Raw genomic sequence first — 18,711 nt, 5'->3', positions numbered from 1 at the left:
CCACTAAGTCCATTGCGAGACCAACTTGCTACATTCTTAAGCATCAGTGCATTCTATTTACGGCCAAACTTCCCACAAAGCTGCATTTGAATACTGACACAGGAAATGAAATGTAGTCCACCCTGCCTCTACCTTCATGTGTTTTCTTTAAGTCTTAAGTTACAGTTGTGTTTCTTTTTCCCATGTGGCACACAGAGGTCATTAGGTCATCTTGTTAAATGTTCCTTTTTTTCTTCCCTTAAACGGTTTCGCTCTGAAGCGCATGATGCATTGAAACGTTTTCTTGTGGTTTGTCTGTCAGGATTCACCCTCTGCAGTGCATCTTTAAGGTTTTCTTCTCAATCCAACTTCACAAAATAGTTGTAATTTCATATTTTCCCTTTACCACATGGGACAGCAAACACGCCCCCGTCTCCCTAGCTGGACACATCTTGTCAGGCTGAATTTAAATTGAATATATACGTAGGTACTCCATTTAAACCCTCAACGACCCCCCCATTTACTCCTGGAAACCTGCAGTATTCCAGTCCCAGTTGGTTCCACGTGTCTATTGTTTCAGGTCAGGTTGTTCTTTATACAGTTTGAGCACTCTGAGACTGAACACTGCCCTAGTTTCTGAAGCTAGGGTGTAAATATTTATATAGTCTGTCACTTTGTCATTGTGTGTCAACCGCTCTGATTCAAAACCCAGAATAACAAACCTGGAAAGAGTGATGGAGAAGGAAAAAGGCAAAGATCTAGTTTGGAAAGGGGGATAGAAAGGAGGAGGAAGGGAAGGGGGAGGGGAGTGTGCCGGTTTCGGCTTGGCTCTTTGCCATGGCAGCCCTGGCCGCGTTCTCAGAGTTCTTTTCCCAAACCGTACACACACACACACACGCACGTACACACACGTACACGTGCACGCTGTACGGTTCTGTCTCATCAGCAGCCAAGCCCCCGATGCACCCGGCTGTGGTACAAGCACAGTAATGATTCGATTACATTATCGCACACGCATTAAAAGCATGAAGGAAAGGACATGAAAAAGACTAGAGAAATGCCTGGAGAGAGAGCGAGGCAGGGGACCATATTTTAACACTAGAACCGCTACAGCAGTCATTTTGACTGCTCATGAATCATTTTTTTTACTCTGCCATTTTTAAAGTCTTGCCCCCCTCCATTCTTGACTTTTCCTAAATAAGTCTATATAACACACTGTCTGTGTTAGAATCTTAATATCACAAACAGAACTGGAGTTATTACCATTTTTAGCAGGGTGTGTCATTTTTGAAATGGTTTTCCCCCATTGCCCCTCCTTCTCCCAACAGTTGAAAGTGCAGTGCCCAGTTGATAATCACCACGATAATTGCCTCGAAACTATACCGAAACAAATTTCACACGTATAAAATCAGATTAAATAAATTAAGTAAGAATGACTGGGGAGAAATGGGGAGAATGGTTGAGTTGATGAGCGAGGGGAAGCGAACGATGCATAATTGTGTAATCACCAATTGTGATTGAAGAACAGGGGGGGGCATTCTATTGTATTGATCCAGTCTAATTCTAATCTTAAAATGGTATGTACCCTACTTCAGTCCACTAAATAAAAGCAGTCTTATCAGTCTACCATGGGCCTACTTGGAACAGGCTACACAGTGAGAGCGTGTGTCATTTACATGCAGAACCCCTTTCAATATCGGGCAGCAGGTGAGGGAGTGACAGAGAATGTTGTGATGAGGCTTGTGGAACCTTACACTGGCAAGGGGAGAAATGTCACCATGTACCATTTCTTCACTTCACTGTCATTGGTTGGCACCATGAACAAAGGCAGACGGAGCTCACCGGCACAGCCGTTGTACTCCACAACGGTGCTGAAGATTGACAAGACCACAGGGACGCAATAAAGAGAGAACCGGAGACTATTATGCACTACAACCAAACAAAGGTATGTCAAAGTGTGACAAGCAAGTGAAAGATACAACAATTCTGTCAATTACTAGGACCACGAATAACAGTTCAATGAAATCCAACTGATGCCATTGTGTGAAGATGCACACAAGCAAGCACATAGCTGACAATAATTTACTGTTTTTGACTGCTGTCATATCGACACATTCATTATAATGCAACTATTGCTTTTGTGCTGATTTTCACTAATTATCAAGCCCACTTGGCACTTATAATGATGTTTAGGCTAATGATGTTTTCATCATTTGACCACGCATCTTGCTGACCTTATGTCTTGCTGACCTTATGTCTTGCTGACCGTATGTCTTGCTGACCGTATGTCTTGCTGACCACCTGTCTTGCTGACCACCCGTCTTGCTGACCACGCGTCTTGGTGGTTGGGGTTTTTATTTCATTTTGTCATTATGAAAAGAAGCTGTTAATGTGTTCCAACACACATGCCTTCTGTTCCATAGTTGTAACAAACCCACCCCACAAATAAATTGTATTAAACACTTGAATGTGTTTTTTGTGTTTTTATATTTTTACGTATAGCCTACAATAACAAGCTAATGAAAATGCTATTTAAAAAAAATAATTGTTACCCAAGGTCTTCATAAACATAACCAAATGATTATTTTTGCAATCGCATATATGAAATGAATTAACTACAGTGTTAGAATGTTGCACTCAGAATGACTGCTCATTAACTTGAAGGGGGGGAGGGGGGGTCCCTTGAGGCCCAGACACTCTACTGTTTAAAGGGGCTATTTTTAAAAAACACATCTTGTTTAGTGAAGAAGTTCTTTAAATCCCATTGGTTCCTTTTGTAGAGGTCAAGGTCAGAGTTAATTTGAGGTTCAACTGTAATATAATGCTCCTAAGGGAGCTATTGCTGCTCCCCTAGAGCCTTACAAAACATACCAATGTTATACTGAAGCCCTGAGGTAATCCACCAAATCACTCAATGTTCCATATAACTTTCTAGTATTCTACCAAGATCACTCAACGCTCTACCAAACCATAATGTCCTGCTGCCATTCTCCAACATTAGTCTGGTCTGTTTCTCATTAGAGCCCAGAGCCCAGGGTAACACATCTGCTCTGGTTATGAATGCTTATCAATGCTTATGAATGTTTATGAGCCCTTCACCTCGTCATAAAACACATAAATCCTCCATGTTGTGGGCGTTGTATTCACTTAAAAACTCCTCTCTGCCTCCCCCTCTGAGAGGGACCTGAGTGGGGCTATACCCCGGTGGGATCTTAGCATGATTTATGGGGGAAACACTGAGTAACTGAAGCCTTGGTTTCCCTCTGATGGTGTCGCTGCCACATTTGTATGCTCTGAATGCTTCCCCCGGTATGAAAAACTAGCCTGTCACTGGCACCAGAGAGGCGCATCCCAAACTCTCGTCCCCCTGTAGAATTAGAGGGGAACAAGCCATTAACCACAGCCAAATCTTAGGGCGGAATTTGTTGTGATCTCTCCACAATATTTATTTCACCCAGGCTAATGAAAATGTATTAGCTTTGGGTCTGCGAGTTGAAAGTTTCCTCCTCCCAGCTTAACTGGTGCTCATTTTCATTAATATTTTAGACCCTGGAGAGTGGAAGGAAGAGGAAAGGAATGTCTTTGTTAGCAGTGATGCCATCATGTTAGGTGAAATGAATGTGCTATGATAGTGTTCTGTGCTCCTGCAGTTTGACAAGGAGGTAGAGTCAGTGCTGTATTTTTTTAGTATGTAGCTCCTAGCAGTGACTCACAGGAAGGCAGGCAGCCAGGCAGAGATTCCCTGTTGTATTGGGCTGAATGCTTTGGCTTGACAGTAAACAATGGATTGTTGGTTTGATGCAGTGAAGGGAGACTGTGGTTTCATTTCAAGATGTCTTCTGACAGGTGTTTCACATTTTTGACTGAAAGTTTTTTGAGGTGAGTTTCTTTACTTCAACCCTAGCTGTATTCGATCAGATATAGTACAGGACAGGTATAGACAGATCACAACATAATATCCACCACGGTAATTGCCCTAAAATGGCTTCATTCTCTACCATGAAAAGTGTTTTGAAATCCCTGAGCCACAGTGGCACCAGATATTTTGAAATACTGTACTTAGATGAACATAAGACATACTGCTAACAGTTTCAAACGGGGATTATTAGAATAGAATACTGTCTAGTATCGGTGTGTAGTGATGTGTTATTGTGACTACAGAGCAGGTTATGTGCTGAGTGAGAGGAAACAAACGCCCAGAGAAGAACCTGCCCAAACCACAGTGTAAGAACTGGCGCTGGAGTAGAAAAGCAGGTAGGGAGAGTGAACATTTCATTTAGCACTGACATGGAACAGGACAGGAACAGCGTCAGAACTGGGTAACAAAATGACAAACGACAATTAATGCTGAAGCAGGGAACAGAGCTGGGGAACAGACAGATATAGGGGAGGAAATGACACAGGTGATTGAGTCCAGGTGAGTGCAATGAATTGCTGATGCGCGTGACGAGGGAAGCAGGTGTGCGTAATGATGGTGGCAGGAGTGCGTAGTGCTGAGCAGCCTGGCGCCCTCGAGCGCCAGGGAGGGAGAATGGGAGCAGGCGTGACACACAGACCTAGAATCAGATTATCTTCTTTCAAATGCTTACCTTAGCTATTAGGGGATTGGACAATATCTGACCCTAGATCAGGGGTTATGGTACATTTACTCCTAGTCCGTAGCCTTAACTATTGACTCACTACCTATCAGATTACAGGACAGTAGGGGCCCGACACTAATCGCCCAGCAATCCAACAGGAATATTTGATTCTATTGGTCAAGGGCTAATGGGTTGGGCGCCATGGAGACAGGCATGTTGAGGGTGATCTGTCTCTGTGTGTCTGGGGTTTGACATATTCAGTGTGTCTGTGTGTGTGTGTGTGTGTGTGTGTGTGTGTGTGTGTGTGTGTGTGTGTGTGTGTGTGTGTGTGTGTGTGTGTGTGTGTGTGTGGTGTGTGTGTGTGTGTGTGTGTGTGTGTGTGTGTGTGTGTGTGTGTGTGTGTGTGTGTGTGTGTGTCTAATGTACCATGAGGGAATCTCTATCTCTGGGTTCAGGGCCAAGGTCAAGGCACTGACAACCATGAGATGCATCCGTCTCAGATTCACTTTAGAAGGACCTTGGATTCAGACAGGCATGCACACACACAACACACACACAATCCCCCCCACCCAAATACACATACACATACACACTCACACAAACAACCCTCCTCCTCTCACACACTATGTACTGTATGCATTAGTTCCTGCTAGCTGCAGTAATGGTTTAGTAAATGGAGTGGAAGGCATTTGGTTGAAAGCCCAGGTGGGAAACTGTACTTCTGTGTCCTTGAGATAGACTACAGCTATCTGGAGACGCACAGGATATAGGGTACATTAGGTCTCCTTGGAAGGCTTTTTTTAACTTAATATTCATTTTACCAGGAACTCCCCTCTGGTTTGAACCTATTTTGCGAGGGAGTGTGTAACATCACCAGGCAAGAAGCATTTGTTTTCATAAAATCACAATACAGAACGATACACACAAAGACAATATAATATAGGCCTACATCACTTTATTACTTACTGTGGCTATTGGCTAAACTCTTTATCCACCCCTTTTTTCTCTGATCTCTTTTCCTCCTGTTTCATTGATTACCGTGTATCTTTCTCTACACTGATTGGCAGATATGGAGCCGTGGATCCACAGGTTCCGGGATGAGGGCACAGTGGATTACTCCCAGCTAACCTTTGACCCCAGCCAGAACGAACTGATAGTCGGAGCCAGGTAATATGTTGTTTTCTCGCTCTCTCTCTCTCTGCTTCTCTGCTGCTCTCTCGCTCTTTCTGCTTCTCTCTCCCTCTCTCTCTCTTCCTCTCTCTCTCTCTCTGCTTCTCTCTTTCCCCCTCTCTCAATGCTTCTCCCTCGCTTTCTCTCTGGCTATCCCCTCACTTGCCACAGAGTGTTCTCAAGTTAAGCTCATTGTCTCTGTCAAGCACATCGTATTTAATCCAGAGTGTCTGTGTTTGTCTGAAGTGTTCTCTGGCCAGCTGAGATTGGGTTTAGATGAACTCTAACTAGAGTGTCTGTGTGTGTTTGTGTGTGAGTGCGTTCGTGTGTGCGCTTTACTATGCATGGATTTCACTTCTGCTAATGGCCTAGGTTGTCAATACAAGCCGTTCTCTCCAGTTTAGCAGATGGCTGAGGAGACAGAGAGCTGGAGGAGCAGGACCAACACAGAGAAGCAGAGCTGGGGGAATAAACTAATGTACTGCAGATGGGATACAGGGACACGGAGGAGTTGGAAAGACTTGCAGGGATTGACAGATAAGGAGAAAATAGAGGGAGGGAGAGAGAAGAGCTCTTACCCTTTCCTTTCAAACACGAACCTGACTCAGGGGCTTAAGGGTGGTCCTGTCTCTACCTGCAGTGGTCTGGCCTAGTCTGTCTTCTCGCTCTCTCTGGAGTGGGCTCTGTGGGCTCTGTAAAAGGGATCTAGGAGAAGTGTCCAGGGCTTGGGGTTGACTTAGGACCAGGCCTCACTGAGTCCTTTCACTCAGGCCATCAGGCCACAGACATACCCTCTCTGGCTAACTACATTTGAGTTTTAGACATTGATGTGAGTCATATTGGCACCAGAGGTTCTAAGGCAATTATACGACTGCTCGTATGTTAAACATCTTGAATTAAACCAACTGTATCCAAAATACAGGTCTAATTGGATTCTTGGAAAGTCCATGTTAGACGGATTCAACACACGGTGTATTCCGAGACCATTCACACAGTCAAAGAAGCCTAGTACCAAATCAACCCCTAGCTCCTTAAATGCTCAGTGACAGGGATCTAGAAGAAGTGTTTAAGGAGCTAGGGGTTGTCTGTGGCCTGATGGCCAGAGTGAAAGGACTCAGTGATAATGGAGGTAGAGAAGGAGAGGCAGATCGATGTAAATGTCAATATACTGTAAAGAGGTTCTTAGACCACAGCCTGCCCTGTGAGATAGCCACTCTTCAGAAGATGGATCCGTTGGTGTGTGTCCGTGCATGCGTGCGTCTTCGTGTGTGCACCTATGTATATGTGTGTTGCTATCGAGTCATCTTATGTGAAGAGGTTTCAGCTGGTGAATAATATTACAGAATAGATGCATTACTCTGACAAGAGCTAGGAGTGTTGTTATACCTTGAATAACCTTCATGTACCAAGTTTAACTGAAATAGAAAAATTGATTCTCTGACATTCAAGGCCAAATTTATTTGAAATAAAACCGTTTTTAAAAGGAAACGATAATCTGCTGAAAATGTAATAAAGCTGTTATAATTAAAAAATAAGTAATGAGAACACGGGAATTATCGTGTGAATAACTTCCGAGGCGAAGCCAAGGGCCAGAAAAACAGCTCTTAGGAGGGTGTTAGGCACAATAATTCCTGGTTTTGAGGGCCTTATTTCTTTTATAAAATGGTTGCCAGCATTTAAAAAAAGATTAATTAAATTTTTTCATTAAAAACGTTATTTTAATTAGTACATTTGTTTTATGTCATCCTTCCACCATACAATATAGTCTTGTCGTTAGTTCTGAGATTCTGAAGTTGCTAGCCAAATGGGGTGGTCGTCCATTCCAATGGCATGGACGTTCTAAGTAAAACATTTTGCTATGGAGGCTAGCTACTTCTACTTTGCTAGCTAGCCAACTAAAGCGAACACACAATCTCATCAAGCAGCTGAAATGACAGCAAACTATGTGCATTTTTGGTTATTTTACCTTCATTTTCATTGCCATTTCTTTGGATATATCCATTATACTTATTCTGATAAAATAAATTCGCCTGGCTCAGAGAAGCTGTCAGTTTCGTTAACGTTCATATGCATGGCACGGTGGAGATCGCCCAAAAAACCTGCAGCATTGTTCCACAGGAAAGGTTTAGACAAACTCCAACTGTTGCAAACCAAATGCTAGGCAAGTAGCATGGGGAAATATTGTCTAGACGCTTTTTTCCAGGGGAGATTAAGTTTATACATTTCCTAGCTGGGCTGTGGGACAGTGGATGCGCATTGATAAATCTAATGGAACAGTTAAATTACCCGGGGATTGTGGTGAATAACTCCCTGCTATCAACCAATCAGCATCCAGGATCCAGACAATCGTTTTGAAATGATGATTCTGTGATGCAATAATGCTGACTTTCCAAAACCATAGTGAGACATTGATAGTCAATATAGATACTACTCACTGTCATGTTTTGTAAAAGGTTTCCAAATAAACCGTTTTTTTAGTTGGCTTACAATGGAAACTTCACAATTCAAAAGAGCTTGAGCCAAGGATAGGCTAAAGGTGTTCATTAAAGTGAAGTTTCACTGTTGGGCTTAAGGTTTCTTTCACTGTGGTTTACACACACACACACACACACACACACACACACAAACACACACACACACACACACACACACACACACACACACACACGCACACACACACACACACACCGCCTCATGGGCCTATGCTCTTTTCAGATTAGAGTATATTTTTCTTTAGACCAAGAGAGAACGATGTACCTGTGAAAGTCTTTATAATCAGACAGAGAGAGAGAGATGTAACTGTGAAAGTCTTTATAATCAGAGAGAGATGTACCTGTGAAAGTCTATAATCAGACGAAAACAGAGAGATGTACCTGTGAAAGTCTTTATAATCAGACAGAGACAGAGAGATGTACCTGTGAAAGTCTTTATAATCAGAGAGAGATGTACCTGTGAAAGTCTATAATCAGACGGAAACAGAGAGATGTACCTGTGAAAGTCTTTATAATCAGACCGAGAGATGTACCCGTGAAAGTCTTTATAATCAGACAGAGAGATGTACCAGTGAAAGTCTTTATAATCAGACGGAGCCAGAGATGCACCTGTGAAAATCTATAATCAGACAGAGCCAGAGATGCACCTGTGAAAGTCTATAATCAGACAGAGAGAGATGTACCTGTGAAAGTCTTTATAATCAGAGAGAGATGTACCTGTGAAAGTCTATAATCAGACGAAAACAGAGAGATGTACCTGTGAAAGTCTTTATAATCAGACAGAGACAGAGAGATGTACCTGTGAAAGTCTTTATAATCAGAGAGAGATGTACCTGTGAAAGTCTATAATCAGACGGAAACAGAGAGATGTACCTGTGAAAGTCTTTATAATCAGACCGAGAGATGTACCCGTGAAAGTCTTTATAATCAGACAGAGAGATGTACCAGTGAAAGTCTTTATAATCAGACGGAGACAGAGAGATGTACTTGTGAAAGTCTTTATAATCAGACAGAGACAGAGAGATGTACCCGTGAAAGTCTTTATAATCAGACAGAGACAGAGAGATGTACCTGTGAAAGTCTTTATAATCAGACAGAGCGAGAGAGAGAGAGATGTACCTGTGAAACACAGTTTCCGTTAGCCGGTGATAGCCGGCTTTTGGCAGATAAAAAAATTGAAAAGCCGATAAATAAAATTGACGCCGGCCAATTGTCGGAGAGAAGAAGAAAAAATTCCATCACGAAATAATGCTTTTTAAACTATTAACTGGTGGAAATACCAGTTTGACTGGTCATCCTTATCAGTTTATAGGTTAATTTGCCTAATTTAGTGGAATTAAATTTGCGCATGTGTACAGTATATTTGTTATGTATCTTATTTATCACACACGTACACAATACAGATAGCCTTTCAGTGGAAAATATGGCTGACAGCGTGAGAGCTGCTGCTACCGCATCTCAAATAGCAAATACGTAGGCAACAGAAGGCAGGCATCATCAGCGCGTCACACACCACTTTGCAATGAACTGGAGGCAGTATGCATTTTAAAAACATATACTTAATTGTCTGAAACCTGAACGTTTTACTACATATTATGAGGCATGTCTTACCTTGCTTTAAAGTAGCCTAGACAAAATCAGACCATATCCATGGGGGAAATTATTTTATATTAACTTTCTTTCTTTGGTCAATAGCCAAAGGCACAATCGTTGTAATAACAGCAATCCGTGCTAGTTGTTGCATATTAGATCTTCCCTCTTTCAAAATTTCTAACGGATATTTTAATCTCTGTCACCTGAAACCGCTCGCATGTATGGTGTGCTTTTGACAACAGTGTTTTCCCGCTAATTGCATTATGGAAAGAATATTCACATGTAGCCTGCTGCCTTGTGCACATTGCTACTCTTATAATGTGAAATAATAGTAGTTTATTAACATTTTAAACGTTCTGATCTGTTGCATCAGACTCATTGCTTTTGAATGTTTTATTTATTTAGTCTAGGCCTATTGGGATCTATCGTCCCATAACTGTCCCATAGTCTGTTTGGAATAGGCTATTTCTTTCTCGTCAAGCTGAGGAATAGAATATGTATTTTTTCACCAAATGTATGAACTAGGCCTTTATTACTCATGTATTAACAGAGACAAATACTCATCAGCAGAGCGAAGAAAAATACTCCTCAAAACTCCCATTCCATTGGTTGAAGTTACCCGTAAAAAAGATCTAATGGTTAATGTTTGGATTTGTAAAGGGTAAGCTGATCCCGCATCTGTGTCTATGGAAAAGTTCTTCCCAGACAAGGGCATATCACTGGGAGATGACAAAGTATGTAATCTTGCAAACTATATTCAGTTCAGTTTTGACTGGGTTTCTATTCAACAAAGATATACCTTGTTTTGGAATGCTATAGCAGTAAAGTAGTCAAATCAAGTGTTCCTATATGTGGTTACATCTGAACAGGCTTTTGGAGTGGCCCAGAAACAAGTGTGCTACATCAAAGATGTGTTATTAAGGGAGAGAAAATGACCAAAATAGGGATAAAATAACCCAGAGATATCGTTGGACACCTATTACCAGAAATGCTCTCCTGTCCACTTTTATTTTCTCCGGTGTTGTTCTTTTAGAGAAGATTCTACCTTCATCTCTCCTCCCTCTCTTTTTTCTTTCAGAAACCACCTCTTCAGACTCAATCTGGAGGACCTCTCGTTGATCCAGGTGAGTCTTTACCAGCGTTACCATTATCCTCCCTCTATTTTACTATCTATCTCTCTGTCACTCCCTCTTTCTCCCTCTCAATCCCCTTCCTATTTATATACCTGTCACTCACTCTTCGATTCACTTCTCTCTTTTCTCATACTCTCTCTCTTTCTTCTCGTATTCTCTCTCTCTTTGCTCCTCTTCCTTCTTTTCTGCCCCCTCCCTCCCTCTCCCTCCAACTCCTCACTCTCTGTTGGACCACAGTGTGATCTATAAGATGACTGTCTTGTCTTTGTGTGTAACACAGTTATGCAGTAATTATCGTAGCAGTTACTGGAACAGCCCAGCTGTCAGGCCCTTAGAAATGGTCACAAACAAGACACAAAGCTTGTCATAGCATGCCATGGGAGCTACAGTAATGAAAACCCAGGGAACATTTCAAATAGTTCAATAGTTTCTCCATGTTATAGGCCTATGCATCTTGACAACATCATTATGTTAAGTGCTGATAAATGAAGCCAGGTTCATTATTATTTTGTCAGGAGATCCTATGGGCTTGGATTGCACCATGGGCTATGTGCAGAGGCCATCTCTAGGCTAAGCTGGATCAGGGATTCAGGAAAGTCCACCAGCCACAGTAGTCAGTGTTAATGCCCCATCTGTCTAACTGTAATCTTATCTTCAGTCAGTCTTAATGCCCCATCTGTCTAACTGTAGTCTTCTCTTCAGTCAGTCTTAATGCCCCATCTGTCTAACTGTAGTCTTCTCTTCAGTCAGTCTTAATGCCCCATCTGTCTAACTGTAGTCTTCTCTTTAGTCAGTCTTAATGCCCCATCTCTCTAACTGTAGTCTTCTCCTCAGTCAGTCTTAATGCCCCATCTGTCTAAATGTAGTCTTCTCTTTAGTTAGTCTTAATGCCCCATCTCTCTAACTGTAGTCTTCTCTGCAGTCAGTGTTAATTCCCTATACGTGTATGTCTACCCCAGCTCCTAAAACCACATGTGAAATTCCTGTGGTTCCTATGTTCCAGACCCATTCTGTTCTGCTGCGTGATGATAGTATTTTTGCAGTTTGCTAAGTTATTTGCACCTTGTGTTCTGCCTGCCAGAGGAAGAAGCACAGATGCTCATGCTCTATCTCTTCTTAGTTAAGACTGGCAGCACAAAACCAAATCAATTGAATCAAGCAAATTGATTGTTATTAAAATGATGCTATAAAATAATCTCTTATCTTTTTTGTCAACCTTTGATGTTGAAAGCGATAGCATGTGTTTGAGCAGTGCAATGTGATGTTTGTAAACATACTGTACAGTATAATTGTAGCTCTTTCCCTCCCTTCATCCCTTCATCTCACAATGGAATAGTAACCATTACACCAGCATGCTCCCTCCTTTCTCCTTGATTTCCATGGCTGAAGGCTGTATGTGTGTACTTACCCCCTGTGGGGCTAAGAATCGTGTAGCCCAGTGAGTAACCAGTCAAATATTGACACGTTAGAGGTTTATCTGGATCTCTTCCTGAGGGAAAACAGCAGGCTCCTTTGATGCTCTGGACAGAGGCTAGACACTGGCAGTTTACTGATGCTCTGGACAGAGGCTAGACAATGGCTGTTTACACCCTCAAAGACCAGGGGAGAATAGAGAGAATGGGGGAAGGGGGTTGGGGAGAGAGAGGGAGAAAAAAAGACATGAAGAAGACGAGGAGAGGGAAGAATAGAGGAAAAAGAGATCGGAGATCGTGATAGACAGAGATGAGAGAAAGAAAGTGAGGTAGAGCGAGACAGAGAGATAAGAAAAGAGAGATACCCCCCATAGAGAAAGGCAGAGATCCATGGGGAGTCACTCTTTTGTTGGCGCTCAAATCAAATAAAATGTATTTATATAGCACTTCGTACATCAGCTGATATCTCAAAGTGCTGTACAGAAACCCAGCCTAAAACCACAAACAGCAAGCAATGCATGTGAAAGAAGCACGGTGGCTAGGAAAAACTCCCTAGGAAAAACTCCCTAGAAAGGCCAAAACCTAGGAAGAAACCTAGAGAGGAACCAGGCTATGAGGGGTGACCAGTCCTCTTCTGGCTGTGCCGGGTGGATATTATAACAGAACATGGTCAAGATGTTAAAATGTTCATAAATGACCAGCATGGTCAAATAATAATAATCATAGTAGTTGTCGAGGGTGCAACAAGCACGTCCGGTGAACAGGTCAGGGTTCCATAGCCGCAGGCAGAACAGTTGAAACTGGAGCAGCAGCACGGCCAGGTGGACTGGGGACAGCAAGGAGTCATCATGCCAGGTAGTCCTGAGGCATGGTCCTAGGGCTCAGGTCCTCCGAGAGAAAGAAAGAAAGAGAGAAAGAAAGAATTAGAGAGAGCATATTTAAATTCACACAGGACACCGGATAAGACAAGAGAAATACTCCAGATGTAACAGACTGACCCTAGCCCCCCGACACATAAATTACTGCAGCATAAATACTGGAGGCTGAGACAGGAGGGATCAGAAGACACTGTGGGGTGGGGGGGGCAACCCAGACAGGAAGACCACGTCAGTGACTCAACCCACTCAAGTGACGCACCCCTCCCATGGACGGCATGGAAGAACACCAGTAAGCCAGTGACTCAGCCCCTGTAATAGGGTTAGAGGCAGAGAATCCCAGTGGAGAGAGGGGAACCGGCAAGGCAGAGACAGCAAGGGCGGTTCGTTGCTCCAGCCTTTCCGTTCACCTTCACACTCCTGGGCCAGACTATACTTAATCATAGGACCTACTGAAGAGATAAGTCTTCAGTAAAGACTTAAAGGTTGAGACTGAGTCTGCGTCTCTCACATGGGTAGGCAGACCATTCCATAAAAATGGAGCTCTATAGGAGAAAGCCCTACCTCCAGCCGTTTGCTTAGAAATTCTAGGGACAATTAGGAGGCCTGCGTCTTGTGACCGTAGCGCACGTGTAGGTATGTACGGCAGGACCAAATCGGAAAGATAGGTAGGAGCAAGCCCATGTAATGCTTTGTAGGTTAGCAGTAAAACCTTGAAATCAGCCCTTGCCTTAACAGGAAGCCAGTGTAGGGCGCTCACTGGGACAGGGCTGGTTATTAAAGATGCTTCATCCCATCCTTTCTTCTCTCATCCTCCCCATCCCTTCATCCATCCCTCTTAGCCTTTATCTCATCCCTCACTCAGTGTAGATTCCTCTAGCCCCTATCAACCCTCCTTCACCCCAGGCAGGCCCCATCTCCAGAGAGAGAAAGCCTTGGTAATCTGGACCACGGGCCAACTGCCAATTTAAACTGACCCTGAGTCTAGAGACTGCTTTGCATCTGACAGGAACAGGGTTTTAGGTTAGAGAGTTAAGGAGCTACCTATCTAAAAAAAAACAGGGCTCAGCTGAAGTGGTCGGAGTGCTATTGAGATTTAGTACTACTTTGATTGCTACCTTCTCTTCTATTTTTCTCTTCTTCTCTTCTCTCCTTTCTTCTTGTACTTATCCTCTCCCCCTGTTCTCTTCTCTCTCTCCTCTAACTCTCCCCCTCTTCACATCTCTTCTCCTCTTTCCCGCTCTCCTCTCTTTTCTTCTCCTCTCCTCATTTACCTTCTTCTATAATGACACAGGGCGAGACCCAGATGCAGACACAGGAGGCAGATGGTTAGAGTCTCTGATATTTATTAAATAACAAGGGGCAGGCAAGAGGCAGGTCGAGGACAGGCAAAAGTTAATTAACCAGGTCAAAGTTCCAAATGGTACAGGGAGGCAGGCAGGCTCAAGGTAAGGGCAGGTGGGCTCAGAGTCAGGGCAGGCAAAAGGTCAAAACCAGGAGGACTAGAAAAACAGAGGCAAGGAAAAAGCAGGAGCATGGAAAAACACGCTGGTTGACAAGACAAGACGAACGGGCAACAGACAAACAGAGAACACAGAACAAATACCCTGGGAATAATGAGGAAAACGGATGGTGGTGTTGCCATCTGACGGGGGAAGCCCAGTGACAAAATCCAGGGAAATATGGGACCAGGGGCGATGAGGAACAGGGAGTGGCTGAACGAGGCCAGACGGAGCTTGCCGCGGAGTCCTATTTTGAGTACACACAGTGCATGCGGCAACTAAGGCCGAGACATCAGGAGCCATGGTGGGCTACCAGAAGCGTTGTTGGATGAAAGCCAGGGTACGACGGGCACCAGGATGACAGGTAAGCCTGGAGGAGTGAGCCCATTCCAGGACCTAAGGCCGGGCTGGAATGCCCCCCCCCCCCCCCCCCCCAGGGTCTGGCTAGGAATGTTGTGCCTTGCGGACCAGGGCCTCAATACCCCAGACAACCGAAGCCGCAAGACATGAGGCAGGGAGGATGGTCTCAGATTCAGAGGGTGTGGCAGCGGAACTGTACAGGCAAGAGAGGGCATCTGGCTTCACATTTTTGGAACCTGGGCGGTAGGAGATGGGGAAATTGAACCTGGTGAATAACAGGGCCCAACGGGCTTGCCTCGAGTTAAGGCGCTTGACAGTGCAGAGGTATTCTAAATTCTTATGGTGAGTCCATATCAAAAATGGATGTTCTGCCCCTTCCTGCCAGTGCCTCCACTCCTCCAGAGCCATCTTAACCGCCAGGAGTTCCCGGTTCCCAACATCATAGTTCATTTCCAAAGAGTTGAGATGATGGGACATGAAGGCACAGGTATGAAGCTTTTGGTCCTGGACGGAACGCTGGGAAAGGATGGCCCCCACTCCCACATTGAAAGCGTCAACCTCAACCACAAACTGACGGGTCGGGTCCGGATGGATGAGGACAGTAGTGAATCGCTGTTTCAGATCCATAAAAGCCCTGTCCACTGCTGGGGACCATGTGAACGGTACCTTGGGAGAGGTGAGTACAGAGAGGGGAGCCGCCAGGGTGCTGTAGCCTCGAATGAAACGGCGGTAGAAATGAGCAAACCCCAGAAACTGTTGTAGCTGCACCCTGGACGTGGGTTGGGGACAATCCACCACCGCTCTCAACTTTTCTGGATCCATTTGGACATTCCCTTCAGTGATGACATATCCCAGAAAGGAGATAGTGGAGTGGAGGAACTCACACTTCTCTGCTTTTACAAACAACTGATTCTCCAGGAGGCACTGAAGGACTTGTCGAACATGGAGAACGTGTTCTTGGGCAGAACAAGAGAAAACCAGGATGTTGTCGAGGTAGACAAATACAAAACGATTCAACATGTCCCGGAGCACATCGTTGACCAGGGCTTGGAAGACAGTGGGAGTGTACGGCATGACAAGGTACTCATAGTGTCCACTGGCAGTGTTGAAGGCCGTCTTCCACTCGTCTCCTTTGCGTATCCGAACAAGGTGGTAGACATTCCGAAGGTCCAGTTTGGAAAATATGGTAGCCTCCTGGAGAGGTGCAAAAGCCGAGGATAGGAGTGGTAGAGGGTAACGATTCTTGATTGTGATGTCATTGAGGCCCCGGTAATCAATATATGGATGCAGGGTCTTGTCCTACTTCCCCACAAAGAAGAACCCTGCACCGGCAGGGGAGGCAGAAGGGTGAATACTCCCAGTAGCCAGAGAGTCCTCAATGTGCTCCTCCATGGCCTTGGTCTCAGGGCCAGACAGGGAATATAGCCAGCCTCGAGGCGGTGTGGTGCCCGGAGGAGGTCAATAGCACAATCGTAAGAACGGTGTGGAGGAAGGGAGGTAGCATGAGCCTTGCTGAAAACCTCCAGGAGGTCATGGTACTCTGCGGGAACTGCAGAGAAATCCGAGGCTGGACTTAACCCTGGAGGTGGACGTTCCGGGGGAGGCTGCGTTGCCTTCAGGCAATGTGAATGACAGAACGGGCTCCAACCCAGGAATGAACCAATGGTCCAGTCAATATCGAGGTTGTGCTTCTGGAGCCAAGAAAATCCCAAAACAACAGGGATGTGGGGAGACTCACTGAGGAGAATCTGTATTGATTCATTGTGATTTCCAGATACCCGCAGATTAATGGGAACTGTTCTGTGCGTGACTCTTCCAATGGAGCGGCCGTCCAGTGCCCTGGCGTTCTTGGAAAGGAGAGGAGTTGAGTGGAGATACCTATTTCCGATAACAGGATAGCGTCCATAAAACTCTCATCTGTCCCAGAGTCAATGAGCACCCGTAGAGTCTTAGACTGGTCTCCCCACAGCAGGATCACAAAAAAAAAGGAGTTTGGGTAATGGGAATTAGTGAATTCCCAGTCTGGCTCACCAGTGTACCTACTAATCGTGCCTACTAATGAGTCAGGTCTCTTTACTGGGCAGGTGGCTATTTAATTCCGCGCAGCACCACAATACAGACAACTGTTGGAGCTTAGCCTACGTGAACATTCCCTAGGCGATAATCTAGCTCTGCCCAGTTGCATAGGTTCCAGTGTATCCGACAGACCCGTCGCCCATGATTCCAGGGAACTCGGGTGGCTTCGGATCTTCTCAGAAATGCAGCCTTTGGGGACTTCCGGGTTCCTTCAGAGGTGAACAAGCAGCAGCAGATGAACGAGTATTGCCGAGACCCGACCTCCTCTCATTCCTGAGTTCCCGTAGATGCCCATCAATCCTAATGGTAAAGGAGATGAGGGAATCGAGGTCCAAAGGAAACTCCCGGGCTGCTAGCTCATCTTTTATCTCCTCTGATAGTCCGTGAAGGTATTGAACACGGCCTCCGGATTCCAGGCACTCTCGGTGGCCAATGTGCGAAAATCTATTGCGTAGTCTGCCACACTATGGGAGTTCTGATTTAATTTCAGTAGTTTTCGGGCCGCCTCTCTCCCAGGCACCGGAGAATCGAACACCTTCCTCACCTCTGCCATAAAATCCTACAGATAATAGCAAACACCAGATTGTTTCTCCCAAACAGCTGTAGCCCAGGAGAGTGCCCTTCCAGACATTAGCATAATAAGATACGCTATCTTCGACCGATCCGAAAGGAACAAAGATGGCTGTAGCTCAAAAATAAGGGAGCACTGGGAAAGAAACGCCCGGCAGGTTCCAGGATCCCCAGTATATCGCTCCGGAGGAAGAGGTATGCGGGGTTCTCGGGGAAACGGGGTAGGCTGAACAAACCCACCGCTGGTAGGTGGGTTACTGAGTGACTGGGAGGTCTCAGATGTGGCATGCTGCCTGTGAGATAATTCACAGACCTGCTCCATTAACCTGTTGGGGCTACAGGTTAGCAATGAACCCCGAGCCGGGATTGCTAACAAGGCTGGAAATTCAAAACATCAAAAATCTAATAATTTCAATTTCTCAAACAATCAACTATTTTACACAATTTAAATGATAAACATCTCCTTAATCTAACCACATTGTTCGATTTTCAAAGAGGCTTTACGGCAAAAGCATAAAGTTAGATTATGTTAGGACAGTACATAGCCACAAAAGTACAAACATCCATTTTCAATTCAAGGTCAGGCGTCACCAAAAGCAGAAACCAGCTTGAATTATGCACTAACTTTTGTCAATCTCCATCAGATGACACTCCTAGGACATTATGTTATACAATACATGCATTTTTTGTTCCATCAAGTTCATATTTATATCCAAAAACAGCATTTTACAGTAGCGTGAAATTCAGATTTTTTTCTTCTCTGAAATGCTTCCGGTGAACATAACAAAATTACTATTCGAAAACATTGGTAAATTATAATATTGTCATTCAAAGAATAATATATTATCATCTCGTAATTGCTACCGAATGGCCAGATCTCAAAATAACTTTACTGGGAAATCACATTTTGCAATAAACGGGGTGCTATGCTAAGAACAACAGGCTATGCTATACAGTTAGCATCATCTA

At 44.4% G+C, this 18,711-nt stretch overlaps 1 protein-coding gene across 2 annotated transcripts in view; it reads left to right on the top strand.

Annotated features, from left to right (window-relative positions):
• The window catches only part of sema5a (sema domain, seven thrombospondin repeats (type 1 and type 1-like), transmembrane domain (TM) and short cytoplasmic domain, (semaphorin) 5A), a 196,746-nt gene that overhangs the window by 59,132 nt on the left and 118,903 nt on the right, over positions 1-18,711 (top strand). For both annotated transcript variants that reach the window (XM_014157212.3, XM_014157211.3), the window contains 2 exons: positions 5,627-5,726; positions 10,893-10,938. In XM_014157212.3, the coding sequence (XP_014012687.1) occupies positions 5,627-5,726; positions 10,893-10,938 (146 nt within the window). The remainder of the gene's footprint in view (positions 1-5,626; positions 5,727-10,892; positions 10,939-18,711) is intronic.

This window comes from Salmo salar, chromosome 19 (assembly GCF_965601325.2).
Source record: "Salmo salar chromosome 19, fSalSal1, whole genome shotgun sequence".
NCBI classification, from domain to species: domain Eukaryota; kingdom Metazoa; phylum Chordata; class Actinopteri; order Salmoniformes; family Salmonidae; genus Salmo; species Salmo salar.
This window is presented reverse-complemented; position numbering and strand designations above follow the sequence as displayed.